Source organism: Argiope bruennichi, chromosome 3 (genome assembly GCF_947563725.1).
Source record: "Argiope bruennichi chromosome 3, qqArgBrue1.1, whole genome shotgun sequence".
In the NCBI taxonomy this organism is placed as follows: Eukaryota; Metazoa; Arthropoda; class Arachnida; order Araneae; family Araneidae; genus Argiope; species Argiope bruennichi.
This window is the reverse complement of record NC_079153.1, coordinates 132,379,958-132,401,518: the sequence shown is the minus strand read 5'-3', so window position 1 is coordinate 132,401,518 and position 21,561 is coordinate 132,379,958. Positions and strand designations below refer to the sequence as shown.

The window sequence follows — 21,561 nt, the reverse complement described above, 5'->3', positions numbered from 1 at the left end:
ACTAATTATGCCTGCTTTTAGTTAATGAAATCAACTTATAAAGTCATTACCCAGATTTTAGTGGAATTTCAACAGCAAAACAATTTTTCTTATTGAATAATTCCAGTAAATAATAATTTTTAGTAATAAATATTGGAGCCTTTAAATATGAGTGAGGTTTTACGATTATAATTATCTAGCATTATGTCTCAGAATTGCTATCAAATAACCGATGTGTACTAATTGATGTTTATATTTACTAGCATTACTTAGGTTCTCTTGTGCTTAGGTTCTTTAGGTTCTTCCTCTCTTAGATTCTTTTTCATAATTCCGAATTGGAAAATGAAAAATTATCATTAAAAGAATTAAACTAAATAGGGATTCAGAATTATTTATGTTTAGAAATATTTTCCCCAGAAACTTACCTGTATCAAAAATGCACTTTTTTTTTTTTTTTTTTCTTTCTTTTTTTTTTTTTTTTTTTTTTTTTTGCATGGTGAAAATAAGATGATTGGAGAAATGTGTCATCAAAAATTCATAATTACTTCAAATTTCTAGAAGAAAAAAAATCTTTTCACATACCAAGTAAGTATTTCTTATAACTAAAAAACACTAGCTGATCACTTTTATTACACAGCTTGCAAATCTTAAAATTTCATGATTAAAGAAACTTCAAATTATACATATTTTGTGTTAAAAATAATTAATTTCATACATAAAAATATTACTTTTAAATAAGGGACAACAAGAAAGCAAATCTACATCAATAATGTGGCAATATGATTTAAATTTACCAGCAATTTATCCCATTTTCTACAACGCAATAGGATTCCTGCCTCCCTTGTTTTTGTAAAAGGCTCTAAATTTGCATATTTATGTAGCAAATAAAAATATTGATATCAAAATAATGTCTTGCGAAATCGTCCGTCAAAATTAATGAAAATTTATAGTCGAAACATAAAATTTGGAGTCTTGCATTTTATTATTTTTAAAGCAAATTATAATATACCTAATTACTTTATTAAATATCAAGTTTTTTAAAATAGATGGTTTTAGATTTCATGAATTGGAATGGTAAAGTAACGTCATATGAAGGAAATACCATCTGATTGCGATATTCACTAATAAAGGAAATAATTATAAAGCTTCAAAATTATTTGTATTTAACAATTTTTTAGTTAAAAACAAATGTAGTCAATTAGATAGATTTTTAGCTTTTAACATCCGCTCAAATACCCTTCTAGGATGTTAGTTTATGAGATGTGCTCCTTCCTTAATCTAATGCAGCATATTAGGAAAAGGAACTCTTATTTCCGATTCATACGGATGTTCCGCACATCCAAACGTAGAGCCTTTTTTTAAAAGAAAAAGGGTTATTTTTTTTCTGTAGAAGTATCATTTTTTTAAATTTCTAAATGAATAACAAATATAAAATACAGTCAAATGGATAGATTGTTATGATTTTGAAGTTAAGAACAACAAGGTAAGTATATTATGAAGTGGTTTACAGACACTGCATAGTTGTAGGCTCCTCCACCATTTCTTCAAAAAAAATTTTTTTTTCAGTCACATTTATAAAATTTACAGATATTTCCTCACTGTTGTTTAGAAAATCTTATGCAATTTAAAACAAAGCAGGAACCGCTTCTTTAAAGTTTGTTTTAAAAATCTTATTATTTTACGAAAGCGCGTCTTAAATCGAAAGAATTTTTAACTTGAATTCACTTAGTTATTAGTCGCCCATGGCGAAAGACAATATAAATAAAAGGAAATACGATTTTGCTTTAACATCTCAGCCCTGAAAGTAGAGGGGGGGGGGGTAAGAAATTAGAAGCCTTCCATCTCTTTGAATCCTTCCCCTTTCTCCTTCCAATTATTTCAATCAGAACTGAAATTTCTTCTACCTCGTATTCGAAATACTTTGGCATTGATGGTATCAATAATTGTCTAATTAAGAACCGCCCGCCCCCTTCAAACAAGTTTCTGTTTCACTGAAAATATTGATTCTGTCCTGAAACTTAAATACTTCTCCAGTGAATGAAAAACAGTTGTTATTCCCATTCACAAGCCAGGCAAGAATCTTAATCAATCCGTTAGTTGTCGTCCAGTAAACCTCCTTCTTAGTCAAAGTAAAATCACTTGACAAATTACCCTCAATGGTGTTAATAACCATGTTCATCTCATCTTTTCAATTAGGATTTTTAAAAATAATCTACAGGCAATGGGCAACTACTCAGAATGAGTGAGAACGCTAGACAAGGATTCGATACCGGAAAAAATACTTTAAAATTTTTCACGGACATCGCAAAATTATTCGACCAAGTTTGGGTTGAACGTCCCATATACAAATGAAAATTCCAAATTGAATATTTAAATTATTGTCATTATATCTCTGCAATAGAAAATTAGTGCTTCGTGTAAAAAATTCATTTTCTACTCCGGTAGATATACAAGCAGAAAGTGTCTTTAGCTACAAATTCGATCCAATGCTTCAACATAATCATTAACGATGTTTTAAAGCTCCAAAAAGCAAAACTCCAGTTTCTTGCGGGAGATACAGCAAACCTCTAGCCTGAGAAGAATCCTTACAAAATCATAATTAAATTAAAGGAACATGTGAAAATTATTGAAAAATGACTTCTATAATAGAAAATCTGTGTTAACATCAGTAAATTCAAGCAACCTCTTTTTACCTAGAAACGTAACCATCCTTGTCTTCCACAATTCTTTGAAAAAATCCTTAAACGTAAAATCCTTTCATCAGTATCACTGCATGATACTGATGCAATGATTGAGCAATATTTGATAAGATTCTCGATAAACATTGTATGTTTAAAAATCGCATTCAGAAAATCTAATATGATTTTAAAAGTACAAAAACAAAACTATCCAATAATAAAATCAGTAATCCATGCAAATTATCCGGGAGCTATTTGTGCAGAAAATCATGTTAAGGCCTCATATATCGTAACACCGATCTGGGCAACTGCTGTTGATATCAAAAAAATTAAAAACTCAAAATAAAACTACAAAGCAAACAAGTTATATGCTGCGCTTTGTTCGTAATATTGATATATATATAAAAAAAAAAGATTTACAACCTATCGTCAACGACGTACACAAAAATCTTTGAGCTATTAGAAAAAAAATGTAATGCTGTTATTAAAGAAATTGAAGCTTATCATACAAGGCATCCAAAAAAACCTAGGAAGATCAAGACAATTGCTCTGCTACTAATTCCTCGACGACTTATAACGCACCAGAATGAATCTGTGAAATTAAATTTCTTATAGTTTTATTAAGTGAACAATCAGTCTATCACCCAGCTTTTAAATATATCATGTTTTGCAAATAACATACTTATTTTTTATATGCATTCATTTGTAACTTTAAGGCATTTGTGAAGTATTTATAATTCCATTATTTCCAGATAAAAGCAATGTCTGGAGATACAGAACCATGTAATTCAAGCACTTCGTGAACCCTGCTGCATATCGGCAATTTACTGCTTTAATTTTTGGTGAATTCCTGCATTTCCTGTATATTGCATTATTATTATTATTATCGGTATAGCGTTAAAATTCGCCAAGCCGAAAATTGAGTCTATGAGCTTAAATTATAGGGAAATGTCATCTTTGAAACGGAAATATTATATAAATAATTCTTTTAGTCCAAGCATATTAGGAAAAGAAAATTCTCCTTCCCACACCTTTTCCTTTTCTAATTTCATAAGATTGGTTGTAAAGTAAAGGTTTCTATGGAGAAATTGTAATCTGTGATAATGTTATCTGATCTCCAGATTTAACTCCCTTGGATATTTTCGTATGGGATATGGGAAATCAGCATTCTTTATACACTGAAGAACCGTTTTTAATACTTTCAATGAATTCTATAAAATGACTAATATATAAAGAGGTTTTTAATCGAAATTTTGATTAAAGGAACTTTGGTTATCACAAATTGAATGCTACTAAAAAAATTAACTTTAAAGAAATCATTTTTAATTTTTTGGAAGACAATGCTTGCACATTACTACATTATATTAAGTACAGAAATTAAATTTTAAAATTTATCAGAAAAGTGGGAAAAATCATACTTTTATTGCATATCTTATGTACTAATTAGACATTTCTACAATTTATTATACATACATTAATTTATACAATTTATATACATGCAGATAGTTGTTTGATTATGAACGTTTGATTATGATTACTTGGCACATTGATTTTCTTTAAGAAGAGAATTATGAATCGAATTTTTCCTGAAGATTTTTTTTTACTAAAATTTTGACGAATAAAATACGTTTGAAATTATTCTTGGAGTTCATTGAGTTTTTAAAGGAACATTAAATAACGTCTTCGCATTCCTCATCATTGCTTAATTACAATTATAATTATGAATAACCCTGAAATTTTATTTCATTCTTGAAAAATATTGTCAAGGGGATGGTGATGTGCGTATTATTCTGAGGAGCAATCCTGCGAATTTTAGGAAGAAGGGGATAGATGGATGACCTATACGTTGCGCCTTTTGCATGGCATAAACGGAATACATTACAATGATTGCGAAAGGAAAGGGACTATTTCAAAAAGATGTATAAATGAGAAGTACACAGATGATGAATTATTGTATATCAGACATGTGAAAATGAATAACACCCTCAAATAAAACTTCAAAAATGAAAGCCAGAGTAAAAGCTGATCATGAGAATAATCAATGGTAAAAATGCAATTAATAAATAAAGATTTCATGGTTATTTGTACATTAATTATACTAACATTATATATAATGAGCATTACAAGCATTGGCTGTATAATTATAATGTACATTAATTCCAGTATTTTAATCGTGCGATAGATGTTGAAAACATTTGTTATTATGTATAAAATGCAACATATAGCAAAATAGAGTATTTCATAAAAATTTTGATCATAAAATAACTTTTTTAAAAAAATATATACATTATTGTGGATTGGAGACGAAACTATACAGTATTAAAAATATGTTTACAAATTTTAAAGCTTTCGAATGTAAATCAGATTTTACATTTGAAAGAGATTTTCTTAGTTCTTCCTGATAAATATTGAATTAGTACCGCATCATATGGAAATCAGAGAAAGTAAGATCTAGATTGATTTTCATTTGTAAATAGAATTTAAAATTAGAGAGCTTTAAATTTAGAATTATTTGGTACTGGGATTGGGAATTAGAAAATTTAATTATGAAACTACTTTCGTCTTCAGTGCAGGTATTTTTTATTGTTTTAATAATATTTTAAAATTGCTTCAATTTGTGATATACTCCCTCCCCCTAAAAATAGTATTTAATGTATATATTATGAATATAAAGGGTTATATATCACAGCGATGTAGAGCATTTGATGTATGTTTAGTTATATTAACCTCCAGTTTGGAAATAACATGAGGTTATTTTGGGACAGACCTCGTCATTTTGAACTCCGGTCAGATGATGAGGAAGACATCTGAACTGGCATCTCCTCCTCAAGCTTCCGAACTACACCAACTGGTGGACTGGAGGATGCAGAGAGTTTGAATTCTTTATTTTAGATACACCTTATATTAACTATTATAATTATACCTTAGTAATCATATATTTACAAGTTATCAATATTATTGTCTTCTAACAATATAGTTTCAGTAAAATATAAGTATCGCATCCAAATAAATGTGAAAACTGCGGCGGCTTCGGAACTGACTAATTCGAGGCTCATAATCCGATTTCACCGAAATATCGCCGCATAGGTTGAGCAGATGAACGCTAATTCCATCGATGACAAATGTCCGATGCGGAAATTTGGTAATGGTAATATCGACTCAGATATCGCTTTCGTCATTTGACCATGGTTTAAAATTGTGATGTCCGCTCCAAAGTACCTCATATTCTTTCAGAACAGCACGTAAATATAACTTAACTAAATTAAATACAAAATATTTTTTGGTATGTTTTCCAGTACAATTCTATTCATTTCTTTATGCATTATGAAATTTTTAAGCCTAACAAAGCAATGATAAACATTGATTTTTTTTACCATTATATTAAAATAAATTGAATCAAGATATATTATATATTGAATTTTATCTTAAGAATTAGCTATTTATAATTTTGTATGAATATTATTAAAATGGAAAAAAAATCATAATTCTTGTGCAGTACAGTCCTTTTAACGTTACTGATTGAAAAGAAATGAACGCTATATAGGGATGGGACAAAAACAAAACACTGATCATGAAATAAAAACTAATTTTGGCTGCATACCTTTTATTTCTTCCTTCACAATGGTTTTGACATCAGTTTTTAAAGTTATCCTTTGAAGAAATCGATCATTTTGCATTGCATCTTGTTTTTATCAGTTGCATCACAAATGACATTCTCAATACATGTGAATTTTAGCAAATTAGATATGCTTTATTATTCTCATTACTTCCAACTTCCAGAGCTAATAAAACCACCAAAAAAATCTTGACATTCTAGATCGCAACTGTAGCAACTAAACTCTACAATATGGGTAAGCCAATCCTTCACATGGCCAAGGAAGATAAGGAGTCTTCCCATTTTAACACAGTGAGAGGGAATGCGGGATCTCATATACTTTATTGCATTTGTTGACAAGAAAGGTTTCTTTTCTTTTTTTCGTCACAAATGCTTAACGTTTTAGGAAAATTCCACTGAGTTCTTCCCACTAAGAAACGTTAAAAGAGGGAAATGTTTCAAAGTAATAATGTTAAATCAGGGATTTTTTAGCATTGCAAATATAGTAATTTATTTGGGACCTAAGAAGAATGATGCTATATGAGGAAAAACATTATATACGGGAAATGTAAACCCGGGCACCATATGACTCTAATCTGGAAGTAACACGAGGGCTATTTTGGGACGGATCTCTTAATGTTGGACCCCGGTAAGATGATGAGGACGACGGCTGAGCTGGCACCCCTTCTTCAAACTTCCATACCAACCAACTGGAGGACGGTTGGATATAGGGCGCTTGAATTCTTTATTCTATATATAAATTATTACTCATTAATTATTTATCTACAAGTTATCATTATTACTGTTTGTCTTATAAAAAATATGAAACAGAATTCATGAAAATATATTCAACAAATATACCTTTATGAATTCTATTTCCTTAAAGAACTATTTACATTATTTAATTGAATGTATTTTTAAGGATAGCTAATAAAATTTATAGCTCAGTTCATTTCATATAGTCGCAAAGTAAATGTAATGTAACTATAATAAAACGTTTCCTAAATGATGAACAGAAAATCGTGTGAATCTTCAATTCTCTACTTTAGAAAGATGAATTTCCCACGAAACAATGTAGCAACTCATCCACGACTCATCACCATCATTAGTGACCATTACACTGCCCAATATGCGATCTCAAACAAAAAAGCATGTCAAACAAAAAAGAAAAGCACGCACAAACAATCAAAACGATTTCCATAACACGCAACTATTTTCCCATCCCATACATCGCATCACTCATCGAAAGCTGGGATGAGACTATGACACTTTGTACTCACCCCATTTAACTCTCCTTCCCCCAGCCGAGCATTGCGTGATGCATATTCACTGTTGTGTCAAGCGCGTGGTCGTCACGTGTTTGATTAACAATGTTCCCAATAAACACCGTATCTGGCGACGTGTGACCCACAGATATGCGTAACTTTAGAGCGGAAGTGTATGTGTGAGAAACAAAAATCCACCCCAATGAGCCATAATGGAGACTACATCACAAATTATGCAATCCATAATCAGGCATCTAATAAAAATTTACCAGTCTGAAAGCGATAGTAGATGGGGGGGGGGGGGGGTAGAGGGATGATGCGAACCACTGCCCCCTCAATTGGATGAGCTGATCTTGAGACCAATTTTTAAATCTAATCCCAGGGCAGTCGTATTCAGTTCATTCTCACTAAGTTAAAAAGGAATTCACTAGCTGTGTATATTAAAAAATAATCATGAACTTTCTACTACTTATGGTTGGTCATAAAATTCATTTCAGACGTTCTTGATTCTACATTCTGAAATCTTACTGTTTCGAATTCAATTAGTTCTTTTATTTACCTTGATTTTTGCAATAAACTTGTAGATGGTCTTTCAAAAAAAAAAAAGATTTCTCATAAGCCACGGAAGGATTAATATATATATATATATATATATATATATATATATATATATATGAAGAACGAGACAAAACGGTTAACAGTCACAACTATTTAAGTTCATGTTCAGGTATTTGCTTACCTTAGGATTATAATATTTTAATTATCTACAGGATAACAATGTTCATCGAGAAGATATTTTACAGATAAAAGAATCATTTGATATAAAAAAAATACTGAAAATTATTGTGTAATGAGTTGTTTTAATTGCTGATTATATGGAAACACTGGCTAAAAAAAGAATCAAATTTGACTGGTTGGTCTTCTCAATAACCGAAAAGAGGTGCCAATTATTCGTAATAATATACTTAAAAAAGAAACATATTTAAATAGGAATATTTGGTAATGGAATAGTATTATGGTGACATTGATGATTGAAATATTTGAAAATATTAGAATAGTTGAAAATGTGTAGCGTGGCATTATGTTGGCTGATTAAGAATAATTATTGTGATAAACTGGTAAGACAAACATTTTATTAGAAATTTCAGTTTCTGTTCGCTCAAAAACTAAGTTAAACTTATGATAATTTTTAATACAAAATTATTATCTGTAAAATTTGTGAGAGTGTTAAGTCTTCTGTAGTGTAAAAGAAAACATGAAAAAAAATTAATCCGAAAAACATTGCTTATCAAGCTAGAATCGGCAATACCGATTTAGAAACAGCTTAAAATATTTTTTGAGGTGAAATTGTTCTAAAAAAAGTCGAGATTGATAATCGATTGGCAGTTAGTTACTTGCAAGTTGTAACTCTTCCGCTTGATCCTATTTCATTCATGAGTTGCAATCCGCAGAGAGACAGAATCTGCTAATTCATCAGTAGTTGAGAGCTTTTGTGGACACTGTCACTGATCAGAATTATAATCCGGAATTATTCAAACATTTTTCACCTTACGATGTTCTTGCATCCTTCCTGAGGAAGTAGCTCTGTTTCAAAATCGCCGGAAAACCTCCGCTATATTCTACTTCCAGGAATAAGGACTACAGGAAGTCAGACCGGAGGTTCGTTCGTAACAATTATTCCGACTTTGGCTCGCGACGATGTTCGAAGGTTCTAACCAGTGTCGTTATGAAGAACAGAACTTTAGCAATGGTCAGCCGGAACCGGCCGAAGAACCGGAAAACGGAACCGTTGGGCTTCTTGAGGTGTCCAGGACACTGTATGGAGTTGAAGAGAGTTCGACGGACAACAGGGCACTCGACAATTGTGGATCGAATCTAATGACTCCACAAATAAAATGCGAAGATGCCAAATGGTCATCTGGGTTGTGTTCTGAGAAAGAATCTTTGAATCATCCGCCTTTGGTGTCCCACGAAATTCGAGAGAATTCTTTTGAAGATACAAGGGGTGCAACCACTGGTAAGTTTCTAGCCATTGTTTGTAAACAAAAGCGTCTGGTTTCAGGTAACTGCCCATTCAGAATAAAGAAAATATTGAAGTTTAAAATGCTGTTTAAATATATTTTAAATTGATCTATAAAAATCAAAAGGCAATGAATAATATTTCAATATTTTATTTATTATTCTTATTCTATTTATTATTCCGATTTAATTTCAATGTTTTCCAAAATTTAGTACTTACCCTGATTTTCCCAAGAAATTCAATAAATATGTTTGAATTTTCTTTAATGTGAAATATTATTATAAAAGTATTTTGGCAAACTGAAAATTTTATGATATTTACTATGCAAACGTCAAAATATTCAGTTTTGAAACAAATTTCTGCATTTAGTTGTTCAAATGTTATAAAAGAACTCAATGAATTTTTTACAATAATTGAAACAATTGTGTTATGTTTTGATCACTTCATAGTTAATTAGCATCAAATTTAAAAAGGAAACTTATTATAATATGTTAAACTTCTGGGGACATGAAAATATTTCTTTCCAAATGCTAACTGAAAACTATTTTTCAAGAACCATATTTAGAAAAGATGCTTTCTTTTCTTAAATAAATAAATGCACGTGATATTTTGGTAATTCTGCTTTCACTCTTAATTATCCTCGATATTGAAATTCTCAGAAACCGCCTTTTGATAGGAAACATTTTCTTTTTCTGAATTGAAACAATTTTATAAAAATAACAAATGGCTAAATTGCATTAATTTTTTTTTCTAATTCTTAATTTAAAGGCACACACCAAAATAGCTAAAAAAAGCTAACATTGAACATCAAGATAAAGCAGGCAAATTCAAAAAAAAAAAAAAAAATGTGCAAGGTTCGAATAATAGATTTGAAATTGGAAGTAAAGGAATTAAAGTTTTAAAACATAGACCTTTGTCCATAATATTTAATATTATGGATATCAAAAATATTATAATTCTGTTACATATGCATATATTCCCCATTGTATGTGAAAATTTGTTTTGGTTAAAATAATAAAATGTAGAATATTCCATTTTTCTCCAAAAGGGAATCAGTTCTATTCTAAAAGTATTCTTTTTTTAATATTATGCACTTGCCTTTTAAGAGGTTTATTTCTTTAACAACGACAAAATTAGACTGTTTTGTTTCAATATTGGATATCTAAATTATTTTTGTTACTACATGGCATTCCCTCTTTCTATTTTAAACTTTTTTTTTTTTTTTACTTGTACGATTTTATTTATAATACTGACCCGTTTTAAGATGAAGATAAAAAAAGTGAACTATTGTCTTGCAAACATCAGTTGATTCATTTTTATTTTTTAAAAAAATGATAGATTTTACTGCAATTTTTAATTAAGAATTTTTACATGTTGTAAATTATATTAAAATTTTTCAGAAGGCATGTGTAAAAATTATGCAAAGAAAAATTATGTTCGCATTTTGATCGTTTTCACAATGCAGAACTTCAAATAATATCGTTCACACAATCGTTTCACATAACGCAGAAACACAAATAGAATTTTTTGACGTTTGTTTAATATTTTGTTATAAAAATAACTGTTTCTTATTTGGGCCATGCTTCTGATTTTTTTCAGTGTTTTTTTCTGTGCACTTGATAAATCAGATATAAAATATAATAATCAATTCTATAATAATAACAGATTTATAAAATTTAAATCCGTGTTCAATGCTACATCATTAAAAAATTTCAATCACATCATTAAAAAATTCGATCAATTTTTTTTTTTTTTGGGGGGGGGGATGGATTGCCTGGTGAAAGAAAAATCAATTTGCATATTTTGTGCAATTTTGCATGTTATATGTAATAAATTCGTATATTTCGCGAATGTATTTGATCGATATTATATCGAGAATATTTTGTTTTTTATGTGAAACATGAGGAAAGCATAAATTTCAAGAGTAGATTAGGTGCACATAAAAAAAAAGCACTTAATCGCAGATGCAAAAGCCAGTAGCTACAGAGAACTATTTGTTTCTAAATGAAGTAAAAAGTAAAGGATAAAGATGAAACAATAAAATAGGTAAAACAGAATCCAAATTTACAATAGCACACAATAACACAGTTATATGAAATAGTATATATAATAGTAAATAACCATCTGTAACGCTGAGCGGAATTAAAAACATCCCTGCCTTTGGGGCGCTGTCATTATCGGATACGAAATCCTAACTTCTATTTTGGCTTCTAACAACTGAGACAGTTTATTTTATTGTAATTTTAAATTTAATGATTTATTAATGTGTGAATAAACATTAGAATGAATAAATGATAAAGGTCAATGAGCTGAAATCTGTAATTTTTATTATTTTATGCTGATTCATAATATGCTCATTTTACTGACCAGATTGAAGTTATTGATAATATTTTCTTTCAATATTAAAAAAAAAATTGTATTGAATATTGCAATTTGTACTGTATCATGGTTTATTTCAATCCAATTTTAATGGTTAGCTTTTATCTGAGAATTCGTGAAAATTATAGAGAAAGGATATCCCTTCCGAAAGAAACAAAACTTTTACTCTTCATCTTACTATTCATCTGCATCTAAAGTGTGCTGCAAATTATATTTCTTTGTTTCTTAAACACTCTACTAATATGCTTGAAATTTTTTTATTTCAAGGTTCGTTAGTTAATTTGTGACAATTAGATATGAGATATTGTTAACTGGAAAACGGACAGATAGATACATCTTCAAATAATCTTTTCTAATAATAAAGGAGATGAAATGCGTGTGATAAGAATGGGGTGCTGCTCTACAGGACATACTGTTAGATCAACAGCTAAAAATTTGGACAACCATTAAGGATAGATCAAATAAAAGAAAGTAAATTAGGTAGAATTAAATATTTTGTGTAATCTATCATAAAGTATGAGAAAAAAAAATTTTCAACCATAAGTATTCTATGATGGTTTTTTTAAAATGGCTGTATTTGGTTTTTAGAAAAATATATGGTCCCCTTGAGGAAAAGATAGATAAAGAAATAAGAACTTTTAAAAAACTCTTAAACTTATAGCAGAAACCTATCAAACAATGTAAGTAGTGGACAATGGTTTGGCGATTCAGGCGAACTTTAATGTTATGAAAGAATTGTGGAAAATGTTTGATTATATATATAGGAGTTGATAAAAGAAAGATTATTGTGCTTACGTTTAATCTTTAACTTCTGCCTTGAAAACTTGTTTCAATATTCTGTTTTCTAGAACTGATAATGATTTTCTTTTCCGAACGTAAAACTGTTTTCTTTCATAACAAAAATTTTCTAACTCTGCAAATATCTGGTATAAAAAAAATGTTTATGCATGTCTTCAAATGTATGAAGTTCGGAAACAAAATGTGTTAAAAAATACACCTATAAAAGATCTGCCATCTTTTATTAAATTAAAACTGTTACATTTCATGTCGAATGATACATTTTCTATATTTTAATAGCACCAATTGAGATGAATTTAATATCCGCTTGATCTGCTACAATCTCGGTTAGCTCTTTTGAATGGTTTTGAAATGTGCATCAAATACCCTCTGAGATATTTTGGAACAGTAATTTTCGACATGAAAAATGAAAAAATTAATATTATTTAACAAATATTGAATATATATATGAAATAAAAAATAATAAAATTAAGAAAATAATTTAAAAGGAGGGAAATGAAAAGTGATAAAAGAGTACCAACTCTTTTCTTCCCCTTTTTTATAATTAGGGTGATCTGTTCACTTAGCCACCCTCAACAGGGCAATCGAAAATTGCATATAAATACCTTTTTAGCAACCAGAATTCGAGGGCCGAAAAAGATTCCTATTCTGAAAGTTATATTTCAAGTTGTGTCATAATGGTCGATTTTCAAGAAAAAGCAACGAAAATTGAATAAGAAGTTAATAATTTGTTTATATTCCTAAGCGTGAATTCCTTTTCTGAGGACCGTAACGCTTGCTAACAGTATTTTTTCACGTTTTCCGAGAATTAATCGCTGTATAATGAAAATCCCTCCCCCTCCCCACCTTTTTATTTAGAACGTCGAACATTGTGATACCAAATGAAATCGCAGAATAAATCTTTTAAAATAATTTTTTTAACGGTTTGCGAGTTCCTACTAATGAAAAAGCATTTCTGGGCATTTTTTGATGATCCTATTTATTTCAATGAAGTCAATTAAAAAAATAATAATAATGCAGGCATTTACCTGAAAATTTTACTGATTATTTATTCTATATAACTGAAATAGAATTCTAAAAATTTTAACTCAAATTTAAAAAAATAAAAATATTCTCATATTTTTACTCTTTTAATTTACTCCTGATCAAATTAAGCTATCGCTTACGTTCTTTAGCTCATTTCTTTTGTCTTTCCAATTCCTACAACTTGTTCATTTAAAATATTTCACTAAGTTCAATAAAGTTTGTTTAAATGCGAAAAACCGGCGTTAAAACTTCCACGCCTTCCGCTCCTTATACGGTCACATACTCGGGTGTAAGGTTAGAGGCTTGTTTTGGATAGCCTTCTCTATAACTTAAGCCAATAAAATTGTTATTTTGGGGTTTTTTACATATTTAATATATGGAGAAACACATAATAGCAATTTGCATTTTTCATGACAATTCTGCTGGAATATATATAGCCAGATTCCACATGATCATGCACATCAGGATCATTGATCTGAATATTAAATTCATATTTTGAGTTTTTAAAACTTTTAACTCCAAAAACTATTTTATTAACCGAGCTCCAAATAAAGCGTTAAATAGCGATAGTTCACGGAATAGCTCCAACAATTAAGGGTGGTAACAATTCAGGACCATTAGCAGCATAATACCCTTGTCTCTTCTGACTAATATAATGAATTCTGAAAACCATTGTCTAAATTTCATTGATTTCATTCCCCCTTTTTTTTTCCCTCATAAATAAATTATTAGATGAGTAGAATTCCTCAAATTATTCTCTTTGAAATTAATTTTATTAGATTTTTAGATCCTTATTCTTCCAGAAACATTTTTTTTATCAGTTATTCAAGAAAATTGCAAGCCAATAAGTTTTTTTTTATAGTTATATTAGTGCAAACCACAAAAATAAACATTACATTATATGCAGGAGTAAAAAAGTCATCTAATATCACAGTAACATTTTCATCAATTTTTCATCAAGTACAATGGCTTTAGTTTCTGGTAAAATTTACTCATTCTGCAATGAATTCTTTATAAAAAGATTTCACAACCGTTTGATTACACAAATGTTTCACTTTGAAATAGCCATCGGAAAAAGGAAATGAGTAAAAACCGCAATTATAAATACCAACTAAAATTAGAACGATTGTTTGTTTACGTTTTTTTGAGTGCACAACTTGATGACAATAAACAAAATCTGAGTTATACATTTGTTTTACAATTACATAACAAGAGTTTATGCACCACAATTTTGCTTTTCTGAGTATATAACTTAATTAATATTCAAGCGATTTTTCACACATGTTACAGAAAACAAAAACAAAAAAAAAAAGTAATTTCTACCTAAAATAAAATTTTATTCAGAACTAATAGCCTCTGGCGATGGACTTATTTTCGCCGAGTTTAATGATCACTAAAATTTGCATTTAAATATTCCATGTAATTTGATATTAATACTTTCTTTAATAAAATATTTTTAAGCTTCAAATATTGATAGACATGTAATTCAACTACAACTAGAGCTTTCTTAGTGATTTTTATCACTAAGAAATCACGGTACTTTTCCGTTAGTCGGCGCAAATGTCGCCAATTGTAAACTAAACGCGAATTTGGCGTAAGAAATTTTGCGAAATTCTACATTATTTGGCGATTTTTCGCTTGCGCCCGGCTAATGGAAAAGTACCGAAATCACTAATTTCTTACTCAGTGATACAGTGATTTTTATCACTGTTATTTACTAAAGTTATCGCAAAAAGAAAAACCCAAAAATTTTGCTAAATTTTTAATTAGATTTCTAATTTTAAAAAATGCTTGGATGTGTACATTTCCACTATCTTAAGTATATATATGTGCCAAATTTAGTATTTTTGGATCGAAGTCTCCAACATGTAGAGGGTTAGCATATAGACATACAAATGCTCAAATACATTTATTATTATTATAAAGAAAGATAAAGTTAAAAATTATTTTTATCTAACTTTTCTGTTTTAATAATTCGATGGTTAAAAGAAATTTCACTATATTAATGGTTTATACGCACAGAAAATATAGGATCATATTATTTAATAAATTTTAATGTTGAGATTTTTTCGTCGTTTTGAATAGAAAAACTACATTTTAAAGTTTAAAACATTCTAACTCAAGCATATTTCGCTTTTTGTCGAACAATATTCAAATTAATATAAACTGACCTTTCACATATTTAGTTATTACTCCTCCAAAATTATCGCCTTTGAAGGTATTAAGGTATACTTTTGTATTTCTGGAATGATATCATTGCTTTTTAAATAATGTTTTTCTAATGCTTCTTTAACCAGTTTCTTCAAGCATCCTAAATCAGTTTACCTTGGTGATAATTTTTAATAACTGTTAAATGTATATTTAAAATCAATTTCAAAAATTTTAAGAAAAATTTAATTCAAATGTACATGAAAGAATATATTTCATTACAGTTTTGGAGGCTCTTAAAATTTTCAAAAATTTAACATAGCAGGTTAGAAGTACTTAAAGGTTAAGAAAACTGTGTTGTTCCCAACAATGGAAATCGTCGAAATTTGAATAGCAAATAATGAAGTTTTTTTACAAGTAAATGTAGTAAATGTATAGTATGAATTAATTGCTGTCATTACAAAATATAAAAATATTTGATTCTAAAAAAATCATGTAATTTTAAAACATATTGCGACAATCTTAGATCAAATCACAAGTTGGTGCACTCAGCAAACAAAATTATGAGCAAAATCACTCCAAAATTACGTAAGTATATGTATAATAACTGCAGTGAAATTATATTCTTTTTATTGTACTTAAAATAAAAATTTAAAAAATATTGAATGCCATGTAACTTGAAAATCTGTAAAATACATGAGGTTTTACATTATAAATGGCTTCTGAATAATACATTAATGCCCAAAAATAAATAAAAATAAGTCTAATAGCTGTCTAATACTTGTAAATATTATATATTATTCATATAGTGGTACTAAAAAAGAAATTACATATGTGTAGCCAAATTAAAAGGGGAAAAAACACGAAAAAGGTAAAAATTATTTATTTATGCCCTAAGAGTTCCTATTACACCTATTTTTAAATGTGCACGAGTTTTCAACTTTTCCACCTTATGCACTTTATACATTTCTGTAATCAGTAGAATACCCTCTATTTTATGAAACTAAAATTGAACATTTTTTGAGGATACAAACCGTCCCAATCTCTCAGAGAAAAAAAACTTGTCTAAAAACTTTTATTCCCTTCATTTTTGAAAAAAATGTCATGACACAACTCATTTTGCAACTATTAAAACTTTTATCTTTATAATCTTTAAATCCTTGGTTAAAAAAAAAAGCGCCAATAATTTCACTTTTCTTTTCGTATATATCGAGATCTCGATTCAAACAATAGTTTTACTTTTCTTTTCGTATAGACTATCGAAATCTCGATTCAAACAATAATTTCACTTGTCTTTCATTTAGATTATAGAGATCTTGATTCAGATCCAAGACTACCCGAAGAACACGTTAGTCAAAGCTTCAAGTGCACAGAGTACCCGGAAGGGAGATCTATATACAGTTCAGTTTTTACCCTGAGGGATCCTTACTTGAGTTATCCCAGTCAACTATTGCAATACCCGAGCGATTTCGCAGGACAAGGCGAATCTTTCAGTAATTTTTCATCCTCGAAATTCAGTGGAGGACAGACTCATTCTGAAATCTATCGTCCGGTGGTCACGGCCTTAAGATCATCCGAAAATGGTTTCGGTGTAGTGTATCCGGAATCGAGAGCACAAGCCTTTGGTAAGTCCAAAATTTTATTATTTTTTTTTATCTGCTATTTGCAAACGTAAAATCTTCATGGGTCTACATTCTTCAGTCATAAAGTTTCGGCAAAATCTGAAAATCGGATCGAATGGATCAATTTGTCATATATTTATGTCCGAGACAAAATACATGTTTTAATCTTTGGCTTATACCTAATCGAAATCTCAAACATCTTTTGAAAATGGAAAATTTGATGAAGCAAGTTCTTTCTTCATTTAATTCTATAAGAGTTGTATCTATGAGAATAAAGGAAGGAGGGAAAAAGTGATAACCAATGAATGCTTTCCACCAAACTATTGTAAGCTGAGATTAAGCTGGCAATTAAAAATCCTTTTTCAGCGGCTAGCTTTTAAGAAACTACATCTATCCAAAAACTACGTAATCAGATGAGATTTTTTGTTTGTTTGTTTTCCTTTCTTCAGACTGCTTATTACCACACTTTCATCTTTTCTCATAAAAGTGTGAAATGATCTTGGCTGTGTGAACATATCAGACGAGTTCTTAGATGGACCAATCAAATCAAAAGGAGTTGTAAAGGTGGGGTAGGTAGGAGGAAATGTTCCTTTTCTCTAATTCTCTTATGATTGAAAATAGAAATATAACTCAAATTAGTATTTTTGCCTCTTTATAATTAAAAATTTCGGTATAGAATTTTTCCGTAACTGAAATTATTTCAAAATTTAGAGGCCGAGAAGAGATTTTCATTCTTAAGGTTTGATTACTTTTTAATCTAAGTTTGGAATATTATATTGGAAAAGGGTTATCTTTCTTTTCCCCCCTTTTTTTTCTCTCATAGCTCCAATCCTTCTAAAATAAGAGTGAGGAAAATGGGGCAAAGGCCCTCTCCCCCTTTTTTCCTCCTTTTTTTTCTTATAACTAATCAAAAAGAATCTATTTACACTTTCCGGCTTGCTGGCAAGATTTTTTTTTTCCATCTACCTTCTGGTGTAGTATTTTAGGTTTGAAGAGGATATTCCGCCAAACAAGCACCCCCCCCCCTTATTATCTGTCCGCTTTTGAAATGTATGAGAGCAATGCAAAATACTTACGTATAATTTAAAAACAGATATTAAACTTAATTGGTCTTCGTTTCCTACGTTTTTAAGAAACTAATAAGCAAAACTATCCTTCCTTGAGAATTCCTCGATGTGAAAATGTGCCATTCTGTGTTGATATTAGCTAAATGAAAATTCGTAAATTCAACGCAAAAATTTTCATTTTCTGCATTTAAACAGCTCTTAATAAGCTATATCGTCATCCCGTTTCGTTTGTCACTTAATTTAATATTAGAGCCCCCTCCCTTTTCTCCTTTAATTTTAGAGGGCAGGTTTAGTAAAACAGAACATTTTCTTCCATGACGAAAGACAAATAATCATTTTTAATTGATAGTAATAAATCAAATTGATAATAATTGAAATTTTATATCATGTACTAAATCGATTCCAATTATTTAGGAGAACGATAAAGTCAAGAAAAATCTGGTTATGGAAATGAAATTTTTTTTTTAAGTTAAGGAATGGTTGTCATTTACACAAGCGATTTCAAAAGCAGATTCAAAACATTCATGCTGATTTTACCTTATCATGTAATGCTTTTAATATTTCCACAGAGTGATATGTTATGTATTAAGTTTTCATCCTCCAATTGTGATTTCAAAATTTGGCAAACGGTTTTCATTTTATTACAAACCGTTTTGTATAAGATCTTGAATTTTCTTAATCAAAAATTTATGGATATTACAAATAAAACAAATAATTAAAGCTTTAAAACAACTTCCAAAGTAAGTCAACTAAATGTAAGTACTAATTTCGATTTTTCATAAGTATTTACATAAGATATAACTGAATGCTTATAATAATGAAATATTAATATAACTGAATATTTATAATAAGCGTTCAATTACTCATAAGTATTCAATTTTTCTTTTTAGCTATGTTCTTTTTTCTTCTTCCTGGTATAGAATTATATGCAACGGGAAAGTATTATCATCGTTAAAAAATCGACTCATGTTATTAAATTTATATTTCAGAGTTCCACGATTCCAAACAATTATGTTTTACAATTACGTTTGTCTGTCTATTAGCTTGTGAATGCATTAATTCAAAACGGAATGAAATGCAGGCATAACATTCAGTATATGGCCATTTCACAAATTTGCAAATTTCTATCAAAAGAAAGATTTTGGAGAATTAAATTTAGTATTTATTTTGGTCACCAATACTGCAAGGAAGACACCCAAAATACGTTCTCAGTTTTCTTCATTTTGCTACAAAGTACGAAGTGCTCAATATTATGTCAACCTATAACCACATTGACTATCCCCCCAAAAAACAGAGGCATTCAAATTAAATCGGATTGACCGAACCACCGCGACAGCAATTCTGGAGGGAACTATGATTAAATCCTAAAGATCATCACCGGCCACTGTACAACCTTTCCCGTAGAAAGCACGTCCCATCATCAATAGGAGGCAGCCGACTCCCACCATTTCTGCGCCCACCAGGGTGGCGAGAACCAACCACCATATTGGAAGCTTCTCATCCTCATTTCTGTGGTGCCACGGTGGAGGGGTGTCAATATATAAGAAAAATCAAGGAGAGGCGGTGTTTTTTAAATGACAAATTATTCAATGTTTTAATAAACATACAAATCAAAACAATCCCTTTAACAATCCGTTTTTTTTTCATCAAATTGCAATAATCAATTTCTAGATTGCATTTATATTGTAATGTAATATAAGTATAATAGTAACAAATAAATTCTTATGATATAAGAGGTTAAGCAAAAGTTGTATTCAATCATTTCATTCCCTTTGAAATCATTTAATCTCGAGTGGTGCTTTGCTGCAGAATTCAAATACCATGAAATAATTAACAGAAAATGGATTTTCATGTTATATGCGAATTAGCATGGAAATTGAATCGAAATAGGTATTTTACATTAATCATTTCCATTAAATTTCAATCAAATAAATAATCGCTTAAAATCAGTTTTTATTATTAAGTAAATAATTAAAAGATTTAAATATATTTAAGTATTAAAAAAACATTTTTATAAATGAACATGACTACAAACAATTGAGAGATAATTTCTTTTTAGATTTTGTAATATTTTTTTATGTTCAAGATATTTGGTATGCAGATAGGAATTATTTACTCTGCATTCTATTAGAGTTTCTATAAAATTTAATTAAACTTGATAAATGTTATTGTCATAGTTGTTAAGATGGAATTTTATATTCTTTTTTTTTTTCATACTTCATGATTAGTTCAAGTCATGAAAGTTTCAGCAGCTATTTTTTCTAAACTTCAGTACATTCATTTTATATTTATATTTAAAACTTAGTTATTAATTAATCGGTTAGGTATAGTTAAATCTTACTTCTACACAAATGATTTCAATTAATAGTGTACACAAGGAAAAAAAATAATATAAATGGTATTGATAATAGTGAGTTGCAAAATAAAGATAAAAATAGTTTTTAAAAAAACTTTCTTTTATTAGCATATTAAATTAAAGGGAAAAACAAGAAGATCATAAAATTGAGACACACTGAAATATGGAAAAATCAAGATACGTTAATAATAATAAGAAAGAAAATTTTTCTTTAAGAATTTAAAATATATAATGCTTGCGATTGAAATCCCAATAAATTTCACATATATATAATATTCACAATAAATTTCATAGATATAAATATTTAAAATATTTTTATTAGAGCTTGACGCTTTTTCTTCAGACTATTCCCCAGATTTTTAATTAAAAATAATATTCTACTGTTTAGAAGATTAATAAAAGTGTGTTTTTAAAATCATTTTTCTTTATATACTTTCACGGAAGGACATCAATCAACGCTTGGTCGAAAAAGATTTCGCCTTTGCCTTACACAATTTTCACGATATTGATAAATTTTCAATAAAAGTACTACAGCTTTCTTATTCATTGACGGTTTGTGACTCAAATGATTTTGTTGATGGTAACAAATTTACAAGATCGTGATAGTTAATGAATTTACATGTTCTTG

General features: G+C 29.2%; 1 protein-coding gene across 1 annotated transcript in view; it reads left to right on the top strand.

Annotated features, from left to right (window-relative positions):
* The first annotated feature begins 9,155 nt into the window (after window positions 1–9,155).
* Window positions 9,156–21,561, top strand: part of LOC129964203 (DNA-binding protein D-ETS-3-like) — a 57,081-nt gene continuing 44,675 nt past the window's right edge. Inside the window, exons 1-2 of the mRNA XM_056078923.1 lie at window positions 9,156–9,534; window positions 17,193–17,513. Of these exons, the coding sequence (XP_055934898.1) occupies window positions 9,216–9,534; window positions 17,193–17,513 (640 nt within the window). The 5' untranslated portion in view covers window positions 9,156–9,215. The remainder of the gene's footprint in view (window positions 9,535–17,192; window positions 17,514–21,561) is intronic.